A 21,129-nucleotide genomic window follows, 5' to 3' on the forward strand; every position below is an offset into this window, starting at 1 on the left:
GCACTCGCCGCAGGCCGCCAGCCCCGCGCTGGGAGCCCTGGGCGCGGTGTCACCCCTGGGGCCCCACCCCGGCTGTGACTCGTCTCCCTTTGCACCCGAGGGGGCAGCTGTGCACATCAAACCAGAGCCTGAAGACCGGGAATTGAATTTTCAAACCATAGGACTACAAGACATCACACTAGATGATGGTAAGTAGATATAATATTGCAATACTGGGGTTATAATGGGCATTAAACTACCAAGTGGGTGTGGGAGGGTTGTTTTGTTTAGAACACACTGCTCTTCACAGAAGGAAATTTATAGCATCAGTCTTGGAGTCATATTTTTGTGTCCAAAGCAACAAATTGTCTAAAACTAATTATGTCGGCTGTTAATTTGTAGTTATACAATTCAAGCATTTTAGTCTGATTTGCCCACAGATTTTGGTTTTGCCATAAAACAAAGCTTGAGGATCAACTCTTACGCATTGACACCTTGTAGTCAAGAAAGTAATTTGAAGTCTTTTCTGATTGTGTCACTGATACATTTCAGTAAAACTCATAATACGATATCTAAGTTGCATAGATGGAGTTTGGAGTCTTGTTTCTTGGAGTTGTCCCAGTTTTGAAGGGCAGGCTGGTGTTTTGATAATCTATCACATGCATTTTGGCACTCTCTTGGTCTCCTCACAGACATTCTGTAGATACTGTCATCATCCAGCACCTCTGCTCACAGTGGCTGTTTGCTTTCTCCGCTCTGACTACCTTTTTGAGAAGTTCACTTTTAAAGAATATGTCATGCTAATAAAGACTGGAAGCACAGAAGGCCTGGCCTTAAAAGTTGTGTAAAATGTGTTTGGTTTTGATGAAGGGAATCATGCCAGTGTGTCTTTTCTAAAGTAGTCATAAATGTTGTGGTTTGGGGTTTTTTAAACCATCCCTGGTAATTACTTAATTGCATCAGCAGTAGAATAAAGACTTAAGTGTAGGCCATCTGTTAAGTATCTGTGTCAGTCCCAACTCCCTGCATAAATGGAGCTTTGCTGTTGTTACCTCCAGACAGTAGTAATAAAATTTAGTAAGAAATGCCTTTAAAGACGTGGCACAGTAGGAAGAAAATGAGAGAAACCAGTCTAGTTGAGCTTTCAGTTCAATAGCCACCTTAATTAAACAAAGCTCTCTTTTTAGAAACACTGTTTATCAATCAACTTAAGTTTATTTAGAAAGGAAGGAAGAGACTGATTCTGTCAAGGACTTAGTGAGGGGATAAAAGCAAGGCTTTGTGAAATAGCATGCAGCAAAAAAATTGCATTTTATACTTTTGTATAGAGGAACGAGAGGGAAATCTAATGTTTCAAGAAGTGTCAGGTTAGAACCTACCTTTTCTCATCCTTCTTCTCTCCACACCCACAAAAAAAAAAAAAAGTAGAAACAAATCAAATATAACTGAATACTGTGGTTAGACTGTTCATAAAGTAAGCAGAAGTGTTTAGCAGTTATGAACATCTTGGCAGTTTGTTTATAATTGTTCAGAAATTAAAATGGATGAACAGTAAAAAAGTTTTTTTCTCTATATCACAAATATTTGTTGCTTTTTGATACTATTTCTTTTGCTTAGCACTGAAAGTATGCCTTTTTCTGTGCTGACAAAGCCATGGAATCACAGGAGAAGCTGTTGGAGCCCCACTGGAAGCGTGGCCGCTTGCTGGTGGTTCAGAGTACAATAAACATGGGAGTCAAATGGCTGCAGCTTAATTAACTTCTTTTTTCTAATGATTGTTGTAGAAAATTAAAGAAGTTCTGATAACTGCTGATTAAACATACTTCATGTATGGAAAATTGAGCATGGATTTAAGTGCTGAGCTTGCCCTTGGCAGCAGCCCTGGGTTTGTGAGCAGTGCCTTTCCCTTCCACGGTGCCGCCGTGCGATGATTTCCTGGGGCTGGGTTTGGGGCTTGTTTGCATTTCCAATCTGCAAATACAAATCAGATGTTGAGCATGAAACCTGCTGTTCCCAAAGTCTGGAAGGGCACAGGGACAAGAAGCAAAGCTGCTCAGTTCTCTCAATGTGAGTGAATACTTCCTCTGCTTAATCAGCTTTAAGGGAAAAAAACCCCCATGTTTAGACAAGAACACTTTTTTCAATAATTTATCTGACATATTACTCTGGTTTAAAAAACAATTCTAAAATTTCTTTTTCTTGTATAATTGAATTTTAGTTTCTGTACAAATAATGCCAAGCACAAATAGCAAATAGGCTATTCTACAATAATGTTATAACAATTAAAGAAAAAAGTCCAAACATAATTACATACATAAAATGAGTGTTGATACAATATGTTCTCCCAACTAATACATCAAACCTGAAAGCTCTACTTAGTTGGAAAATAGGTTTTTGAAGGTTACCAATTAAGGCAAATAAACCTCTCAAAATAAAGCACTAAGGCAAAGCCAGTTGAAAATTCTTTAAATCATGTCTGGCTTACTGGCCTTAAATATTTAAATCAGTATTCTTAAAATAAACAAAAAACTCTGAGAGCATAAATTATCTTCTTTCTTTTAAGTAATGTATGCTGTTTCAAAATTAAAATAGTATCTATTTCTTTGCCAAGAAAATAAAATATTTCAAGAAATATTTTACAAAATTTCAGTGTAGTGTGGAAGTGCTACCCCATGATAAAGTAAATCACAGCATTACTGTGTATCTTGACAGAATTGGATTTAAAATTCTTAAAAACAAAATCCCAATTAAAAAACCCACAAAACTGAGAAATCCCCACCCCACCTCCAGATGTGGCTGTGTGCATAGTAGTTACATAAATTCATTTAAGTAAGACCCCCTAGAAATGATTCTTACTGCCTCCTCAGCCAACACTCAGGTGTTTTCTTAAAAACACACCAAAACCCCTTCCCAGTCACTGCCTAATACAGAACTACAAAGCTGCTTCGTCCATCAGTGCTCAAGTCAAGAGCATCTGGATTAGTCTTGATCCAGCATCTCCTGGAAATTGTAACCCATTTGTAGCTTCCCTGCAAAGTCCAAGGTGTTTGCCAGTGGCCAGATGGAGAACCTTTTGAAATGTTGCTGTATTCCTTTGCCCTTTACCTGGCTCTGTTCACACTGTGGTTGAACACAAGTTACACAATGGAAGGGTAGATCCTGCCCATGTGTCTGGCAAAGGACTTTCCTTTCCTTCCTTTCCTTCCTGCTTCTTTCCTTTCTCCCCATCCCCCATACTGAACTTTGTGTGACTCTTCATTGTCTTGTTTTTCAGGAGGACCTTGTTGATATCCTTAGACTTTTCTAATCTCCACCTTGAATTTGCTTTTATGGTTTTTTCCCCTCTTCTTATCCTTGCACCCTTCAGGGAGCACCTTCTAATTCACTTGAAACAAGGGATCAAAATGCATGAGGTCACATAGATACAAAATTCAAATTACATTATAAAAAATATTTGGAACAGAACACAATTTCAAAGTAGTATTGTATGCTACTACTTCAAAGGTATTCTGGAAAGGTTCTCTTTTCTGCTTAGGTTTTGCAGTTGTCAGGCTGCACAAGCTCAGAAACTTTTGGGCTGGAACTAAGTAAAAGCAGCTTCATGCACTTTTATTTGTCCCCTCTACCTTTTCTGTCTCTCAGTGTGTTGGACCTTTTTTCCCTTAGCATCACTCAGCAAGTCAGCTCTCTGGCCAACACTTCAGGTTAACATTTCCCTGGGCAGACAGTGGGGTTTTAGGGCTGCAAACAGATGTAAACAAGGCAGCTGAAGTGACAGGAAACAGGCAGCTAGTCATTTCTGGCCTTTCCCATATCCATCATCCATACTGGCCTCTGCTGCACACCCATCTAATAAAGTTTCTTCCCCACTTGAAAGAAAAGCTACTCAAAGTTAGACTCAGTCTGGTTATATGATGAGGCATAATTAATCTACCCCCTCTGTTTTTAAAAAGTGCTCCTAATGTAGTGATTAACCTATTCCCACTGTCAGGTTTTAGGTTTAAAACTGTTCCAATACTGTTGATCTCAAATTTAATCTTTTGTGGTTTGCAGTTTAGGAGGGAGTTTACCTTGGATTTCATGGCTTTCTACAGTGATGAGATTTCTAACATGTACACCTGTATTTAACCATTTTTAAGGTATTGTTTGGCTGGATTCAGCAAATCAGGATGACCTTCTACTAATCCTCTTATATTTTGTTACTCATTGCATCTCCATTACATAAAGCTGGAGATTAGAAAATCCAGTATGTGCATTTACTATAAATCATAACCAGAAATCCCCTAAGCACTTTGTGTATATAAAGCAATAAGGCTGCTTTGTCAGACACATTCCATGTAGAACTCTAAGCTGTTAGCATTCATTCATTTTAATAGTTCTGTGATAACTCTCCAGCTTATAAATTCTTTTCCTGAGAAGCTCAGATTATTCTGATCTTGGCTAGAAGACTTGTACATCTTTGCAGGCAGCTTTTTAACTGTAGCTTCAGCTTAATTTCTGGAGAATCAAAGTGGTGTGTAATAAGAAAGTATTGGAGAAGGACTATACTATGTATTTCTGTCTATATTTAAAACTTACTCGTTAACAGATCAGTGTTAATTAAGGCAGCATCCTGCCATTGGAGGTCTGCAGAAGCACAGAAAAGTACTGAATGCTGGAGTCTGGTGTAGTGTGGAGGAGAGCAGCTCAAACTTGAGATGTACATCTCAAATCCAAGGTGTTTTTGTTGTCTCCTGAGTACAGAGCGGAATGTTGCACCTTGCAGTGTGCCCAGCAAGGCCAAGGACTCTGACCTACACTGTGCCTGGAACTGTCAGAGCAATCCTGCACTAAAAGGCTTTCTGAAAACTCTACCAGTGTAGACTGTTCAGTGAAGTTGTGTTGAAACTCCTTCTTTCTTAGCATTCTGATTATGAAATCTGTATTGTCAAGCAGCATGAGGCAGCAGTAAAAAGCAATCCTGCAGTGAGATGTTGAGATGATAAGGCAGAACCTGAAATGTATTGAAAGAGAATGGAAATCTACTTTGAGAAAATGTGTGTTATGAACAGAATGAAGATCCAGACTGAGCAGTAGTCTAAAAGCTGAAGGATGGAGCAGTGAGCAAAGGTGAAATGTTTTGCATCAGGGTTGTCAAAGGGTGCTTTGACTGTATCATCTAGGGGATTCACTCACTGTGCCCATAAAATCTGTCAGTGAGGCATCCCAGTTACAGATTTTTAATGTGTGAAGATGTCAGCTAAATCCTCAGGTGTCTGTGGCCAGCTCTCCCTGGGAGAGCCACAGAACGTCTTGTAACTAAGGCAAAGTAAACTCAACTGACTCACCATGTCAAAAAGATTCCCATTCAAGAATTGGAAGAGGTTACAGACTTCTTCCATCAGTGCAGGTGGCACTTCTGCACCAAGGTGTGGCTGCTGGCAGTCACAGCAGAACTGGAAGGAGAGCAGTGCACCTTGTGACCCCAGAAAAAATCCACACAGACCCTTCAGCACCACTTCCCACTGCACAGCCCACGTGTCCTCTAGAGCCAAGGCTTGTGCTGACTTCTGTGTCAGACTCAGCTCTCTTCTTACGTGAGAGAAAAGGTAAACATGACTGCAGTGAGTTGGTTTCACCAGGCTGCAGAAATGCAGAGTGTGACAGCATAGCCAAGCCATGAGCAGAGTATTTGTTACTGTAGCAGGTAATTGCAGGGCTGGTGCTGTGATTCTGCAGGCACATTTCATTTTTCTGTACATAACGTGCATGGGAAAGCTATACTCCAACATTCCATACAGTTAATTGGAAAAAAATAGTACTGCTTAGTGAAGTTGGCATTAAACCTGGAATTACTGAAAGCAACCCTGGCCTATGGCTTGGAATGGTGACCTCTAAAGCACCCCCCTGTCTGTGGTAGTTTGCCACAGCAGCCCTGGCCTGACCTGTGACAGGTTTGGTCTCAGAGCAGCACAATCAGCTGGCTGCTCCAGCACAGACAACTGAGGGTTAATTAGAGCCTGGAAGCTTCTTCTTTTTTGTTAGGGAAAGTTGATACTTGCTGGTCATGTGGAGTCAAAACCAGGCTAAATATACTGCTCTAAGCAATGTGACATAGTTAAAGAGGTTGTTCACGTAAATTCAGCTGGTAGAGTTCTGTCTGGAGCTGACAGAAGAAAGTGTATGTCCCAGGAAATGTGTGCTGCACTCTGTCCATAGTTTTCCTTGAGGTTTGCTGATCCTTGTTACCTCTGTCAGGAGAGGAATTCTTCACCTGTCCTCTAAAACACACAGTTTGTATCAAACTTCTTACAAAGCATATTTAAAAATCTCCACTCTCTGCTACTCACTGAAGCAGCGCTGCAGACAATCATGCATTCTAGAATATTTTGGGAGATTTACTCTTCTAAAAGCAGTACATCTTCTAGGTTATGTCCCACAGCCTGCACATCCTGCTCCAGTTCAGCTGCAGTAAAGGATACACAGGCTAAACTTTTAATCAGATAGTGCTACAAAAACAGGAAGTTAATTGACTCCTGTAGGAGGAGATCCTGTAAACCAAATGGAATGACTCCAGGAGCTCTTTGGTCTGCAAGTACCCATAACAGAACTGTAATTTAAAGTTGACTTCCTGCTTTGACCCAAACCGGGTGCTCATAATTGAGGGTTTAAAGCTTTTCTTAAACTTTCTTTACCTAAAGACTGAGTCAGGACAATGAGGTCATTCAGAAAAGTATGAATTTTTGATCAGTTAAACAGATCTACCAGGTGTCATTTTTCTTGATTTTTGTTTCAACTTCCTAATTTTCATTTTGGCTTTATATTCTTTGGCTACAAAAAGCTTTCTCAAATGTTTAAGGTATTACAAAGTATAAAGGTATTTTCAATGTATATTTTTCTGGTACCTCAAGTTCTGCCTAATGTGTGTGTTAGAACAAAATCTTTATGCTGTATCACAGAGTTGAAAAGGCTGTTGTTTTATGTCCCATGTTTCCCAAACAAAAAGCAGTGTGTGCCCGAGGGCAGTGCATGCTCTGTTCCAGAAGGTGCTGGCTGGAGATGTTGTGTGTGCTGTGCATGGCACAATTTGTCAGGGATTGATAAAAGCAAACACTTACCACTGTCAGCAGCTTTGGTAGTGCATGCAAGAACCTCAGGATCTTGCTAAGTATAAAACTAATTAGAAAAAGTGCTCAGAAACATATTTCCCTGCCAGAGTGACATATAATCCTTACTGTATAAGCTGTGCTGTCTTAATGGTGCAGAGGCTGTTGCTTTATAAGCTAATGAACTCCACTGTTCTCTCTGGAGGCTTTTTGGCAGTGTTTGTTGTCTGCTCTTTTGAAAGCTTCACCTTTCTAAAGAGGGTTGTTGGTACAGTTAATTTGTTTCCTCACGAGGCAGTTTCCTGCCCATCTCCCTGGATTCATTAGATCTTTATTTAAATATCACTTTCTTGCTGTTTCTACCATAATTGATGGAGGAAAATGATCTTTTCTTATCTCCTATTATTTGAGAAGAATTTGTCCTTAATTTACTCCTTTCCTTCACAATGGCAGCGGACATTTTCATTGAAACCCAGATAATGCTTTCCACTTCCCATTTAAACGTGTGTAACTTTACACTTTGAACAATTAAGCATAAGAAGTCACCCAAAGAGGTAATTTGAACTGCTTGAATTTCAGAAGGAAGTAAGAGTAGATTCCTTTGTTCTCCCAGGAGTCATCCCTAAGCAGGGCTTAGATACCACGCTGGCAAAACAAGTGTGTGCCTCTATCCAGGAGGCACGAATTAGCCAGGGTCCAGAGTAATTTTCTTAACTGTGTTAAAGCCTAGTTGACTGAATTTGCAACCCTGTCTTGGGCAGGGGAAAAACCAAATCCAACCCTGTTGTAAGCTCTGCCTAGCTGCTGATCACAACTGAATAAACACAGACTTGTTGGTTGAAATAATGAACACACTATTTGACATTGGTTTTTCCTCTAGGAAAAGCAGTTCCATGAAATGCAGCTCTGCACTACCTGCAGGGCTTCTTACGTGGCCCACGTCTGAGGGAGCCACCTGTGCCAAGATAACACTTGGTGTTCTGCCCCTGGAGCTGTGGTGGCCCCACTGCAGAGCCGTGCCTTGGGCAGGCTGTGCGCTGGGACAGCTCCCTGTGCTTGGGGGAGAGGCAAAATGGCACAACGGGTTTTGTTCACTAGGACTCCTTTGCCTACCCTGGAGTTGCTGTCAAGTGCCACAAGTACTTCTAATTTGACCACAGTAAGTAAAGCAAATTAAAAAAAACTGAAGGAGGAATGTTCTAAACACAAATACTAAAATCAGATTTAAGTAGTATAAATTCATGATGATGCAACTGTGCAGACATCCAAAAAAATAACCATTACCTATATGGCTCTGGCTGCTAAATGAAAGTAAATACACAAGAAAAGTGATACTGTTTTTAATAGGCACTCTGATAATTATAAATAGTTACTTATGTCACATACGCAGTGTTTGTGAATGAAACGGGGTATTTCAATTTAGTGCTATTAAAAGAAAAATGAAAATCACTTCCTGGTTGAGTGAACTGTAACTTCTTGGTTTAGTCCAGTCAGTAGTTATGTCTGTCTTCTTCTCTGACACAGACAGTTTTATCTCTGACCTGGAATACCAGCCATCAGGTTCAACAGAGAAATGGACTCAACATTCAGCACTCATGTCCAACTCCTTTGTGGAAAATCTAGAGGGTGAGTCTGCTTACTGAAATGCTTCAATGTTTGAAATTGGAGCACAAAGGAAAGGGGAAAGTGTTGTAAGAGTTTTAAGAGCTGCAAGTAAAAAGCACTGTGTAATACTGAAGTATTGCTATAACCAGACACCTCTGTATTCTGAAATAATTGGAAATTTAGCATTCATGAACCAGGTGTACACTCATTCAGTAAAAACCTCCACTCAGAGTATACAGAGCTGCCACAGAACTTCCTGTGTGCTGTAGGATCTAGTAAAATAGCATAAGAGGATATGAAAATCCTAAGCCAAATATGGACAAGGTAGAAGAGTGGCCAGATCAGTTAACTGAGAAATTTGCAATGTTTCTCTTTTTCGAAAAGATTTGTGTCAATTTAAATAGATGGAATACGGTGGCACGCACCTCCAGTCAGAGTATTAGGAACACAGGTTCATAACTAGATTTAGAGTTGAATGTGCACTATAATTGGGTAAGAATATCTGGATTTATTATTTCAGCTTCTTTATTTCACATATAAGCAAGATAATTAGTCCCTATGACTCTTCTAAATACTAGTTATATTAGAAGTTGTTGCATGGTCTATTGGTCTTGTTGGTGTTTAGACTTTAGTAGTTTTCACTTTATTACATACATGCCTAAAATGCCAAAGAACTATACTGTCCTTTTTCTCTCAATACATGCACATATACATTATAAAGACTTATAACATTTTCTACTTTCTCCCTAGATTTGTAAAGGTTAATAATTGTAAATGTACCAGAGATTTGGTAACAGTGAAATAACCAAGCTCTTCATAAAACTTTCACGCAATTACTGTGTAGGCTGATCCTAAGTTTGCTTATGAAACTGAAATAAACCACACTGGTCTTTTGCCAACTTTCAAGAAACTTAATTCTGCTTTCCTTACCTATCAAAATGTTATTAGTAAGGTAAGTAGCTCCTATTTGGAATGGCAAAGCCAGGGAAAGGACTGTACACCAAGCTGACATTCCTGTGTCTTGAAACAGCAAATCAATTAGTAAAATATGAGTTATAACTTAGATTATTTCAGTGTTCTGCGCTATGTCCTGTGCAATTCAGAATCTGGTAGGTTCAGAATAATTGTTGAAGAGCAGGAGTTCTTGAAAAATGGAAATTGAGGCTAATAATAAAATAAACCTCAAATACCAGTATCCCCAAGTGAAAAATAGCACATAGGGTGGTAAACCCCAAATTTAGGCCTATGAAATGTATGCTGACAGGTCCCTTTTATAAAGGGCACACAAACAGAAACCCAGACAGAAACACATTTACACACAAGTGTTAGCATTTGATAAATGCAATTGAGAAACATGGCATTTTTTAAAATGAAAATAATGGGTATTTTATGTATTTGGCACAATGTAGTGTGATATTAGTACAGGATAGGATACAGAGGAAAGTAAGATGGTTTTGTACCTTGAAGAATGCTCAGTGTCAAATCAGACAAGTTAACTGTATCCACTGCCAGTACAGAATTCTTACAGAGCCAATTTTCAGGCTTAAATTAGGAAGAACACAGCTTCTAAATTATACTGCTGAAGAGGAGAGCAACTGTGACTGTAGTGTGCTGCAGGAGATCAGAGCATCTACAAAGGCAGGAAATAACCAATGGAATACTTGAGTCATCCTTTATAGAAGGGCTAAGTGAGGTGGCTGCTACAGGGAGTACCAAAACATGAGGAGAACCCACATGAGGAAATATCTCTATTTGGTTGAAAGGAGTGTGCAAAAACTTCTTGAAAAAATTAAATCTTGTTTGGTAGCAGTTTTAGCATCACAGGCTGTGACAAACTTGAAAAGATAAACTGTAGAAAACAATCAAGTTTATGAAATTATAATAGGTGGTCAGAAGGGTCACACAGTTGCAAGCAGTCTGCAGATGATTTATGAAGGTTCATAAGTGTGCAATTACTCTGCTGTGAGAGAGACTACAAGCTGCTTCCACTTGCAGAAATCAGAACAGAACATAAAAATTATGAAGTTAAATGGGAAATGCGACCAACAGATGACTAATCAGTTATTCAGTTAAAATGAGGTAAGTGATGTTAGAAAGTTTTGTGTATTGATGTTGACAATTGAGGAACTAGAGATTCTCATGCCGAGTCCTTTGAAAAAGAGACATGTTGCAGGACCTGCCTCAATGTAAGGTGTCAGTAAAAAGGTTTCAGAGCAGTGACAGTGACAATTGTCTTCAAGTAGATGACATGCCAGACAGCAGCTCTGGAAGAGCAAGCAACAGTTAATTGTAAAGTGGAACCTGGTGTGGAACCTGGGTAAATGTGACACTGCTGCTGCTCTGCTATTCAGAAGGGTGAAAACCAAAAACTGTCTAGAAACCTCTACAGCAAGATCTTGTGATTAAAGGAAACCAGGTAGTTAAAGTGGAAGTTAGAGTAAGGGAAAGAATCAAACCTGCACTCATCAATACAGTGCTAACTATTCTCCTTTAAAGCTGTCTTGAATTTAAAATGAGAGCCATGAGAACTATGAGAGCTTGCTCAGTAGTGTTAAAAGTAGTCTTGAAAGGGTGAATAAATGCTAGGAATGTCCAGGGAACAGCAGAGAATAAGAAAATGCTACTTCTTAGATCTATTTTGTGGCCACATTTTGTCCCTGATGCCACAAAGGAATTAGATGAATGCCTGTTGTTGGATCTGCTAGAACTCTACGGCCAGAAAAGGGAATGAGGAGAAAATGCCAAATATAATAAAATGAGTGAGGGGCACAGAAAAGGTAATGGAAGATAATTCCTGGGAAGGAAACCAGTAAATAACCACCAAGTAATCCTGGGGCAAGTTCAGCACATCTAAAATGCATTGCTCTTGCTATAGGGAGTTAAGCTTTGCAATCTGCTGTCACAAAATATTGCAGCTGACAGAATTTTGCGCAGACCTTAAAGATCCCAGAGAGAAAAATCCAAATGGGAACATTTGGCACAAAAGATATTGTCTCTAACTCAGGAGTTCCCTGGGAAAAACACATTTTGGAGGCTGGTGGAACATCCTGAGGAAGCATTGTTGTATCTTGCACACGTCTCTGCTCTTGCCCATTGCAGTGATCTGTAATCTGAACTGGTTTGCCTGAAGTTCTCCATAGAGGTTTTCAGGAAGTATTTTTTACTTAGAAAAACCTAAAATGTTTGGTAACTGCCAATAAAGATACTTGCTTGTCCTGTAGAAAGTAGATGAGTGGCTTCCTGCAAGGAAAAAGAGGTTACTTGCATTATTCCCTGAAAGGCCTGTAGGTTCATGAATTCCTTTATCTTATATTCTTATAAAATATATATATACTTAGATATACTTCTGTTTTCCTTTGTGCTCCAGTACAAAATATTTGTCTTTTTAGCACAATGAGAGGGGAAATTAGATACAGAGCAATTCAGAAGCATGTTAGTTTTTGCTTGGCATTTGATTAAGGAAGATAATGCCTTTTGATATTAGAACTTCAAACACCTTAAAAACACCTTAAGAGAACTTGTTATTCTAAATTCATAGCTGGAGGGTTAATTTATCCAAAACATCCAGGAATTTATTATTAGAAGCACCAACTTCTAATGCTGATGTCTTGCTTCATAGCACAAGAGCTCTGTTCTGTTCAAATCCGTGAACATGGATCACTTTCTGTAGGTGGGAATTTCTCCAGAGGGGTTGGTCAGTGCTGGAACAGCTGATGGGATCAGCACCCATGGCTCTGGGTGTCACTCGCTGCACAAATGGCTGAGCTCTTCAACCTAACTTTAGGTTAGCAACTTCTGGATAGCAAATTGCAAAGTTTGAAGAGCTCATCCTGCGCAGCCTGGCTGTCAGGCTGTGGCTTTGTCAGCTGTCCAGGGCAAGCCTTAACTGACCAGAGGCAAAACCCTCAGGGGCAGGGGGGGCCTTGGTGCTCCAGCTGCTGCCACTTGTGCAGTGAGCAGGGACTGGAAACAGGCAAACAGAGCACAATGGGAAATGAAAACCATGGGAAGAACCCAGTACAACAGAGTAAGTGGTTGCTCTTATTTTACAGCAGATCCAAAAGTCAGAGCTGCTTCTACTCTGTTCTACCCATATTGATGTTAGGATGCTGCTTCATATTTTGCAATTTTTAATTTTGTAGGCTGGAGCCTCTGTCTGACATTTGGTGCTTTCTCAATGCAGTGTGTTGCTCCTTTTCCAATGCAGCACAGAGAGGCAAAAGCTTTGCAATGCAATATTGCAGTATCACCAGTACTGACCAGGCCAGTCTAATGTCTGGAGCAGATTTTCTCCCCACCAATTTAATTTCTGTTCCACACCATCTATTTTTAACTGTTAGTATAAATTTACCAGCCAGCTTATGTTCTAGATAAATACTAACGGATGAAAAGGTGAAACTATTGCAAATAAAGTAACAGCTGAAATTCTGAAATCTGGGAAAACCGCCAAAGAGGTCAATTACATAGACAGAGGAAAGTTGTTAAAATAATTTCCATTTCACAACCCAATATTAAAAAAAAGGAGAAAAATAATATTTTAAAAACCTGCTGTATCACATTTTGATCTGTGCCATATCTGACAAGTTTTCAAAGTGCAATTATCAGTGTTGTATGGAGGAATATGCCACATGTGTACACAGTGTAGTGTGTGCACCCCTCTCTCTCTTTGTCTCCTCCAGTAGTCATTTCAGGATTATTGACCTGGACTGTTAGCACAGAAAACACTTTGTAACGCTTTGATGTCATCTACTCAGTTGACACTGATCATCCAGAATTATTTTAGGTATCAGTAGATACCAAATGATTCCTAAATATTAGCAAGGCCTCTGTAATGCTTCACAGTGTGTAAGACATTTCTGGTTCCTCCTGACTTGAGGAGTGAGTAGGGGTCCAGGCTGTGGGATCAGCAGTCAACACCTGGCACCACAGGTGCCAAACAGTCAGGGACTTAACTGGAGGGGCCATGGACTGAAAAGTCAAGGTCCTACTTGCACAACTGTTCATCTAAAGTCTAATGAAGTTGGCTCTCTCCAAAGAGGCAGCAAAAGTATGAGCTACAAAACACATGAACCTGGCAGACAGAGCACAGAGAACATGAAAACCATCCTGGAGATCTGTATTGCAGAATCCCAAACAAGCTCTGCAGCCTTCCCCTGCAAACTTGTGCTGAAGAAAGGAAATGGTATCAAGACCAGGAGGTTTAACAAAGCCATGCATGCTCTTTCCCAGTGTCTAGTTGCTAATGGGATGGCTCTTAAGGTTAAGCAAGAGGGATATGAAATCTTTGTAGATATATTTTTTAGGACAGAGTAGCCCCTGCAGCCCACAGTCAAAAGTAGGAGAGTGTGGGAAAAGTGATTTTTTAAAAGTAAAGAAATTTTCTTTTGTTTGTAAAGGATCAGCAGTAGAGCCTGAGCTTGTTCTTTCTCAGAATTGTTGAAATTTGTTCCTCTCTGAGTTTGTCACCTGAAGAACTTGAGTTTTGCTAGATAATATTGTAGAAAACCTGTACTTATGCACATTAATTAAGTTTTCAGTTTTAATCACACACTGTTACATGTTGTGTGCTTGCCCCTCTTTGGAAGAAGGTGACACGACATGCATTCAAATACTGACCTGGATTTCTCTTTTAGTCTTTAATACAAAAAGGAAAATGTTGGATGATTTAGCCCTCAGCCTTGAACATTGTTATGCAGGATTTTATTTCTTACTGACTAGATGATTTACATTTGAAACTGCTTTAATTTATACCATTCCCCACCAGGAAGACAAGTTCTGATAATGCTGGTATTATATGAATATTATATGTGCCATGGAAGATTAGAGACTGATCTGAGCTGCTGCCTTCTGCAAGTTCTCCTTTCTTTGAAGCTTTTATTTTTACCCTCATCTGCACCTCATCTAAACAATGGAGAGTCTTCTGGAGTCTGCAGGCTCCCCCCAGTCCATTTGTTTGGTACAGAGTTCCAGACAGCTGAAATGGACATTCTTGGAAAGTACAGAATAGGAAGATATGTTAGTTGGGAGGCCAAGGTCTGTGAAAAAACACCTTGGTCAGACACAGCAGGAAAAGCATTTTCGGCCTTTTCTTGAGGCCTGCAATGTGCTCTGGCAGAACACTGATTTACATACTTATTTTGAGAAAAGCACACTTGAATACTGGTTGGTTTTATAAATTAGCAATTCTTACAAAGTCACTGAGACAAGTGAGGGTCTTCCACTAGACCAGATCTGTATTCACCACATGCTGAAAGTATTGCAAAAAAACCCCACTGAGCTACAAACAGCTTCTTATAAACAAATCAGTGATTATTTAGAACAAAGCAACACAAACTAACCTGTAGCTTTAATATTCTACATAATGACTTCTGCAGAAGTTTGGCAAATAAAACCCCATGTGACCAGCTATTGTCTTCAGTGTAATGTGTTCTAAGGAGAATGCAGTGCCAATGGCTACGTGCTGTTCAGTTAAACACCTCTGCCGGTGGGAACTACAAAACATTGCAGGACAGACCAGTTTGTGCTGATGGTGCTAGTACAGATACAGATCAGCCATCAAAACTTAAGGGAAGTAACTAATAATTTCAAAATACTGAACTTTGGAATGTTATTTATAATGTTTTCATTGTAGCACTCATGAAAGTTTTAGCAGTACTGAACAGCTGGGACCCTGGAATTGCACAAAGCTACTGTTGAGTAGGTAAGAGCTGTTGGAGCTCCTGAGAGCAAGCTAATGAATGCCCTGACAGAAGCTGGTGGAGCACAGTTCTTATGAATAAGCATCTATCATTTGTTTAAAAAATAAAAAGTTGTGGGGTTTTTTAGCAGTTGTTTACTTATGTATTGTATTGGCCTAATCAAAATACTTGGGAAAGTGCCCTACCTGCAATCACAGTTTCCAGTGTCCTTGTGCAGTTAAGTTCATTGAATGATAGGTTTTTCTGAAGCCAGATGAATTGCACATCTTGTAATACTTGAGGGAATTGGCTTTTGCATGGTGGGTGTGACCTGTTAGAACCCTTGGGTTCAGTACCAGAGTGTAACAAGCTGTCCTTGCACTCCTGAGGAGAAAACCATTGCAGGGAGGGATAACAAACACCTCCTCCACTACACAGGGCTGTGCAGGGGGTGGTTTTAATGCTTTCCTGAGTGACACAACCTCTTTTCAGAGCTGAATTTTCTAAGTTACATGGACTTCAGCATATTCACAATATGAATACTTTTTTTTTTCAGAACTACCACTACTGTGATGAAGGGCAGTGCTCAGGCTGTTCAGTGCTAGAAACACAATTTACACCACCTGTAGATTAGTTTTGTTATGCTTCTACCGGACAGGAATAGTTGGTAGGAGAGTAAATCCTGCTATGGAAAATTAAGGAAGCATTAAGAAAGGTGGTGAAGTGCATCAACACTGTTCTGTAAAATTACCCAATAGAGAACAAAGTACTAAAAGCCTGGGTTCCAAATCTGTTAAGATGTTCAATAGAAGCACCTTATTAGCAGAACAAAACGTTCTAAACATAAAAATAGTCAACAAAAGGATCCATTAAATACCTGTTTATAGAAGGTCCAAGCAAACTCATTCAATGATTAGGGAAAAGCTTCTGTAATTCAGCCTATTCAAAGTCTTGCTGAGAAAGAGATTATATAACTTACTGCCCACTCAGTAATGGGAATCAACAGGATTCATTGCTTCTAACAATGAAATAATAATTTGGATTGTGATTATGGTCCAATATTTTTCTAAAATTTGTCATTATTATTTAATGTGATATTTTTCATGTCCACATAGAATGTTATTCAGTTTTCTTTGATAACATTACCAAGGTCCATCTTTGTAAAATAGACATTTCTATCATTGCTTTTACACTTAGCCTTTAAAATTATAATTTTTATCATCTTCCAATCAATTGTCCTGCATTTAATTACATAGGATTTAGAGTAGGAATTCAAGATTGTAATTTCTTAATAATCTAGGTTAACTTTGTCACATTCATGGAGGTGTCCCTCACTTTTAAATAGTACAAGTTGATTAAACTTGGCTGAAGTTGACACACAAACTGGCCTGTATATTAGTGCATCCTGAATCTTCACTGTAGAGAAATTGACTGATATAATTCAGTTACTGTGCTTTCAGAAATGCAAGTATACAGAAAACTGGCCAAATTAATAGGTATGTAGTGTTTAAAAAGAATATTCTCTTAACCTGAATCCAGGTTCTTAGGAAGTTCTGTAAGTAGCCTGAAAGAGCCAGGAGTTACTCGAGTTATTTGTTGTGCTTGTCACACTCTTGAACAGAAGGAGTTCTGTGGGGAAATCTCGATAAACCTGACCTCTGCTATGCCTTTCTGTTACCTGTGTGTCATGAATGCTCATGTGCTTATTTTCTTCAAGGGGCTTAGGGATTCTCCTGCATGGATTATGGCAGGATGTTTTTTCCCCCTTGCTTAACTGTTGCTGAAGTCAGGCTCCTCATTCATCTCCTCTTACATAACAGCATCAAGGCTTAGCTCTGAAAGTATTTATTTTTTAAAGGGTTATACTGATGAGTTCTGCCTTTTGGAAAGCATAAAACCTGTCAATCTTTAATATTTCTTTTTTTTTTTTATAGTGAATGAGATCATAGGAAGAGATATGTCACAGATCTCAGTGTCACATGGAACAACAGTGGCCAGCCAGCCTGCGCATCCGTGTCCTGGATCTCTGGAGACGAGAATATCTGATGGAATCCAGTAATGGATAAGCTAACGACTCAACATCCATGAAAACATCACAGTTTCTCTGAATATTTCTTCGTCCTCTTCCTCTTTAGACTTACTGTGCTTCCAACTCTGTGGCCTTTATGAACTGGAACAGTGGATCCTTGCAAAGCCCTTTTAGTGGGTTACATTTTTGATGTAGAGACAGAGCATTTTAATTATAGTTCCTCAGATGCTGTAAAGAGACTTCTTAAAATGGACACACAGAATCTACACCAGATATTTTAACTGTTTTAAAGTTACAAACAAGCTTTGCTTTTTGCATTTAAATAGAATACTTTTATATTTTAAGTGCTTCAGGTGTGTGGAGGTGTTAGTTTGCTCTTATAATATTCACAGTCCTGAACGTGGAAGATTTAATGCACATCTTCAGTGTGCTGCTTGCCCTTAGAGGTAGTATAGTTTGTAACTGATGATTTGTAACACCTTTTGGTCATTTTGGAAAGCCTTTAAAGCTTCTGTTGTTTCATTTTTTTTCTTAATAAGATCTTCCAGTGGCAAATTTTACCTGTCATCTGAAGCCAATGCCACGGAAGCCATTGTGTATATGAATACTGTAGTGTTTTCTTTCTTAGATTCATAGGAAGCAAAGCCAAATGTAGATCTGCACTTGTTTATAAACTGAAGATGTTACTTGATAGGCTGCAAAAAGACCATTCCATCATGAAAGTGTTGGGATAGAAATTACATTCCAAAATTTAACTTTTATAACTTTGTGGATAATCTTCCTGATCTTTATTAGCACAGGCTCCTTCTTGAAATAGCTTTTTTCTTAGCAAGTTACATTTGTAATCAAATTTGAGCAGTAGGATTTTAGATTAAAGAACAGCAACATCAAAGCCATGTTAGATACAGGAGAAAATGTAATGTTTGCTGAGGATCTAAATATTCCCATTATCCCTGCAGAATATGGGTTTAAAATCACCAATTCAGTGGCATTCAAGTTTTCAATGCAATAGATCATTTGATCACATCTGTATCTTTTCTAGGCTGTATGCCCAACCATGCCACTTGGAACTCCTACGGAGATGACAGTTACCGTTCCTTAAATTCAGGCTGTTTGTAAATGTCAGTTTGCTAAAAGTAATTTACTGTGAATTAGTGGTTAGGCAGTACGATGTGTCCATGTTTAATTTCAAAGGTGTGAAGCAGGAGCTACCAAAGAAATACACAGGATTCAGCAGCAGCAGTAAACTCTGTGCTGTGCTCTGAGGATGCATCTCCCTTATCCCCATAATCTGATGAATTTGAAACAATCTGTTTACATCATTACTTAAAAATCTCTGGTCTTTCCAGTTAGACACTGTGGAGAGGCCTGTGGAGGCCACAGCCATTTCCCTCCCCCAGGAATCGCTCATTACAGAGCTTCCCTCCATTGGTATACCAGTCATGGCAAAGGAAGGTCAGCAGTATAGGGAACCTCAGAACATCCAAGGTGTTCCTTTCAGTTGCTCATTTGGGTGAGCCATGACAATCTAACAGAAATTAAAGAGTGAATTAACACAAAGAATTAGAAAATTGGAAAATATATTTGCATTGGATCCAGTTCAGACAAGTGTAGCCATTTTAGCAGTTAACACATGGGGAGCACATGCCCTTTGTAGACTTCAAATGAATGAAAGGGTCTGACAGTGGAGAGCAGTGCTGAGTTATAACACCTGGGAAGGCAAACACAGCTTCTACTGATGTTGCATTTTGGCAAACAGTGGTGGGGAAAACTTTCCATTGAGCCTTTTGCAGGCAGAATCTTACACCTGGAATGAAGTCAGTGCCCAAGCAATACCATAGCTATAATCCCATCTCTGTAACAGCTGAATTATGAACTTTTAAAGACCATATTAAGTGGGTAAAATAGTAATTTTATCATGTACTTCTTTTAAGAGTGTAGCCTGAGGCTACTAACTTGATGTATCATAATTATTTCAAACAACTTAATGTAAGGCCACTATGTACCTGCTGGGAATCTTAAGCATCCTTTTTGTGAATGTACTGTTGAGTGGTGCAAATCTTGACATTTGCAGGAAATAATTGGCAGGGCTGGAATCTGGAAAGTGTGATATTGTAATTGTCCCTCAGTAATGGTGCTTTACTCTGTCCTCTACTTGTGTACGTTAAAGGTCCTAGAAAGAACTCACAGAAATACATCTACTTCTGTTTTTAACACCTTCAAAACAAACCAAACCACACAATGCTGTTAACCATGTCATTGTCTCACAGTGTGTGCTGGTGGCAAGGCACGTTCCAGTTTTCATTCATGTGTTGGGTCTTTTGCATTAACCATTGTTTGTAGGAGATTTCTGACTGAAAAGCTTTTCATACTGTATGGGATTTATGCTCCTTTATCCTGCTGGTACAGACTCTCCTTGCAAGTTCTCCAAGTAGCTGGAATTCACACTGTACCTAAAATATAGGAGCCCAAACAATCCGGAGTTGCTATGCACTAAATTTTCTGATGCCTTTAAATACCTTGATGCCTGTAGACATAGAAATGCTTTCCTATTTAAAAATGAAATTTAAAAAATATAGCTTTGGATACTAAAGCAGTTTTGTATTTGCCTTGTAAAAGCTTCAATACAAGGGTCTTAATTTTATTTTAGCTTGTGTGATACCGTAGATAAAGACTGTTAATCTTGTATAATTTTAGTGGTATAAAAAGCACATTATCTCTATTGGACTATGCAAATTTAATTAAACAACAGAACCCGGCAACTGTTAATATTTTGTTGGCATCCACTTCCTTGTCCTTAAGTCCTGTCTTCTCCCTGAGTACTTTCCCAAAAATTTTTAATAACTTAGATTATCCTGAAGGAAAGCCTTAATGATGAGGTAGCTTTTCTATAAGGAGGGTCAAAGATCAATGTTTGGGGGGAAAAAAAAGGGGGTAGTATATTAATCCAGGGGGACAGGGGTGAGTTCTGAAATTACCATAAACTAGGAATCTGAATTTCTGTAGTAAAACTTACCTGTTATCAGGGGAACTGCCACCCTTTTTAAACCAAAGAATGAAAAAATGGTTTTGTTCTGATACAAAGCTTTGAAACTCTATTTTTGATACTCATAATGGATGTCATTCCTTGAGGTTCGGAAATCGTTCAAATTGAAGTTTTATATTTTAAAACGTGGGACAATAAAGATTAAGTTCTAGATGTTTACAGAGCCTTGTATTGTAATTTCATGTACATTTTGTATTTTAAACATTTTTGTAAGTTATGATTGCAGTGCTACTTGCAGAAATAAAGGGAAAAACTTGCATTTAGGCTCTTAAATCATAGTGTTCAAATAAATAAAAATAATGCAAATACATTGTCATTTATTTGAAGTGCAGACTCAAATGTACTGGGAGGAAACTCCATTTGTGATGCAGTGGTAACCAGCTGTGCCAGGCTGGGACAGGGGAACTGAGGGACATTGGATATTCCCCCTGGAAGGGTGATCTGACAGAGATTGGGGCTCAGACTGGAGCCAGCAAAGGTGAACCTCCACCTGCCTAAGAGCTGATTAGCAGTGCTGGCAGAGTATCAGCCTGCACAATACTGCTGCTCCCCTGTTTGCAAGTGTCATTGTTTCAATTAGACAATCAAGATTATTTTGAAAGATTTTTCCAGAAATTATTATTCAAGGGAGTTCATCATAAAAAGTAATTCCCATTCCTGAAAGGATATTATCATAGGTAAGATGTAGTTAAACAGTTTCTGAAATAA

General features: G+C 39.1%; 1 protein-coding gene across 1 annotated transcript in view; it reads left to right on the forward strand.

Annotated features, from left to right (window-relative positions):
* NFATC3 (nuclear factor of activated T cells 3) overlaps positions 1 to 20,729 on the forward strand; it is a 57,575-nt gene extending 36,846 nt beyond the window's left edge. Inside the window, 3 exon segments of the mRNA XM_031058387.1 lie at positions 1 to 188; positions 8,589 to 8,690; positions 17,281 to 20,729. The exon segment at positions 1 to 188 is cut by the window's left edge and continues 19 nt beyond it. Coding sequence (XP_030914247.1) covers positions 1 to 188; positions 8,589 to 8,690; positions 17,281 to 17,405 — 415 coding nt within the window. The 3' untranslated portion in view covers positions 17,406 to 20,729.
* Positions 20,730 to 21,129: the final 400 nt, after the last annotated feature.

Source organism: Geospiza fortis, unplaced genomic scaffold, assembly GCF_000277835.1.
Source record: "Geospiza fortis unplaced genomic scaffold, GeoFor_1.0 scaffold97, whole genome shotgun sequence".
Classification (NCBI taxonomy): domain Eukaryota; kingdom Metazoa; phylum Chordata; class Aves; order Passeriformes; family Thraupidae; genus Geospiza; species Geospiza fortis.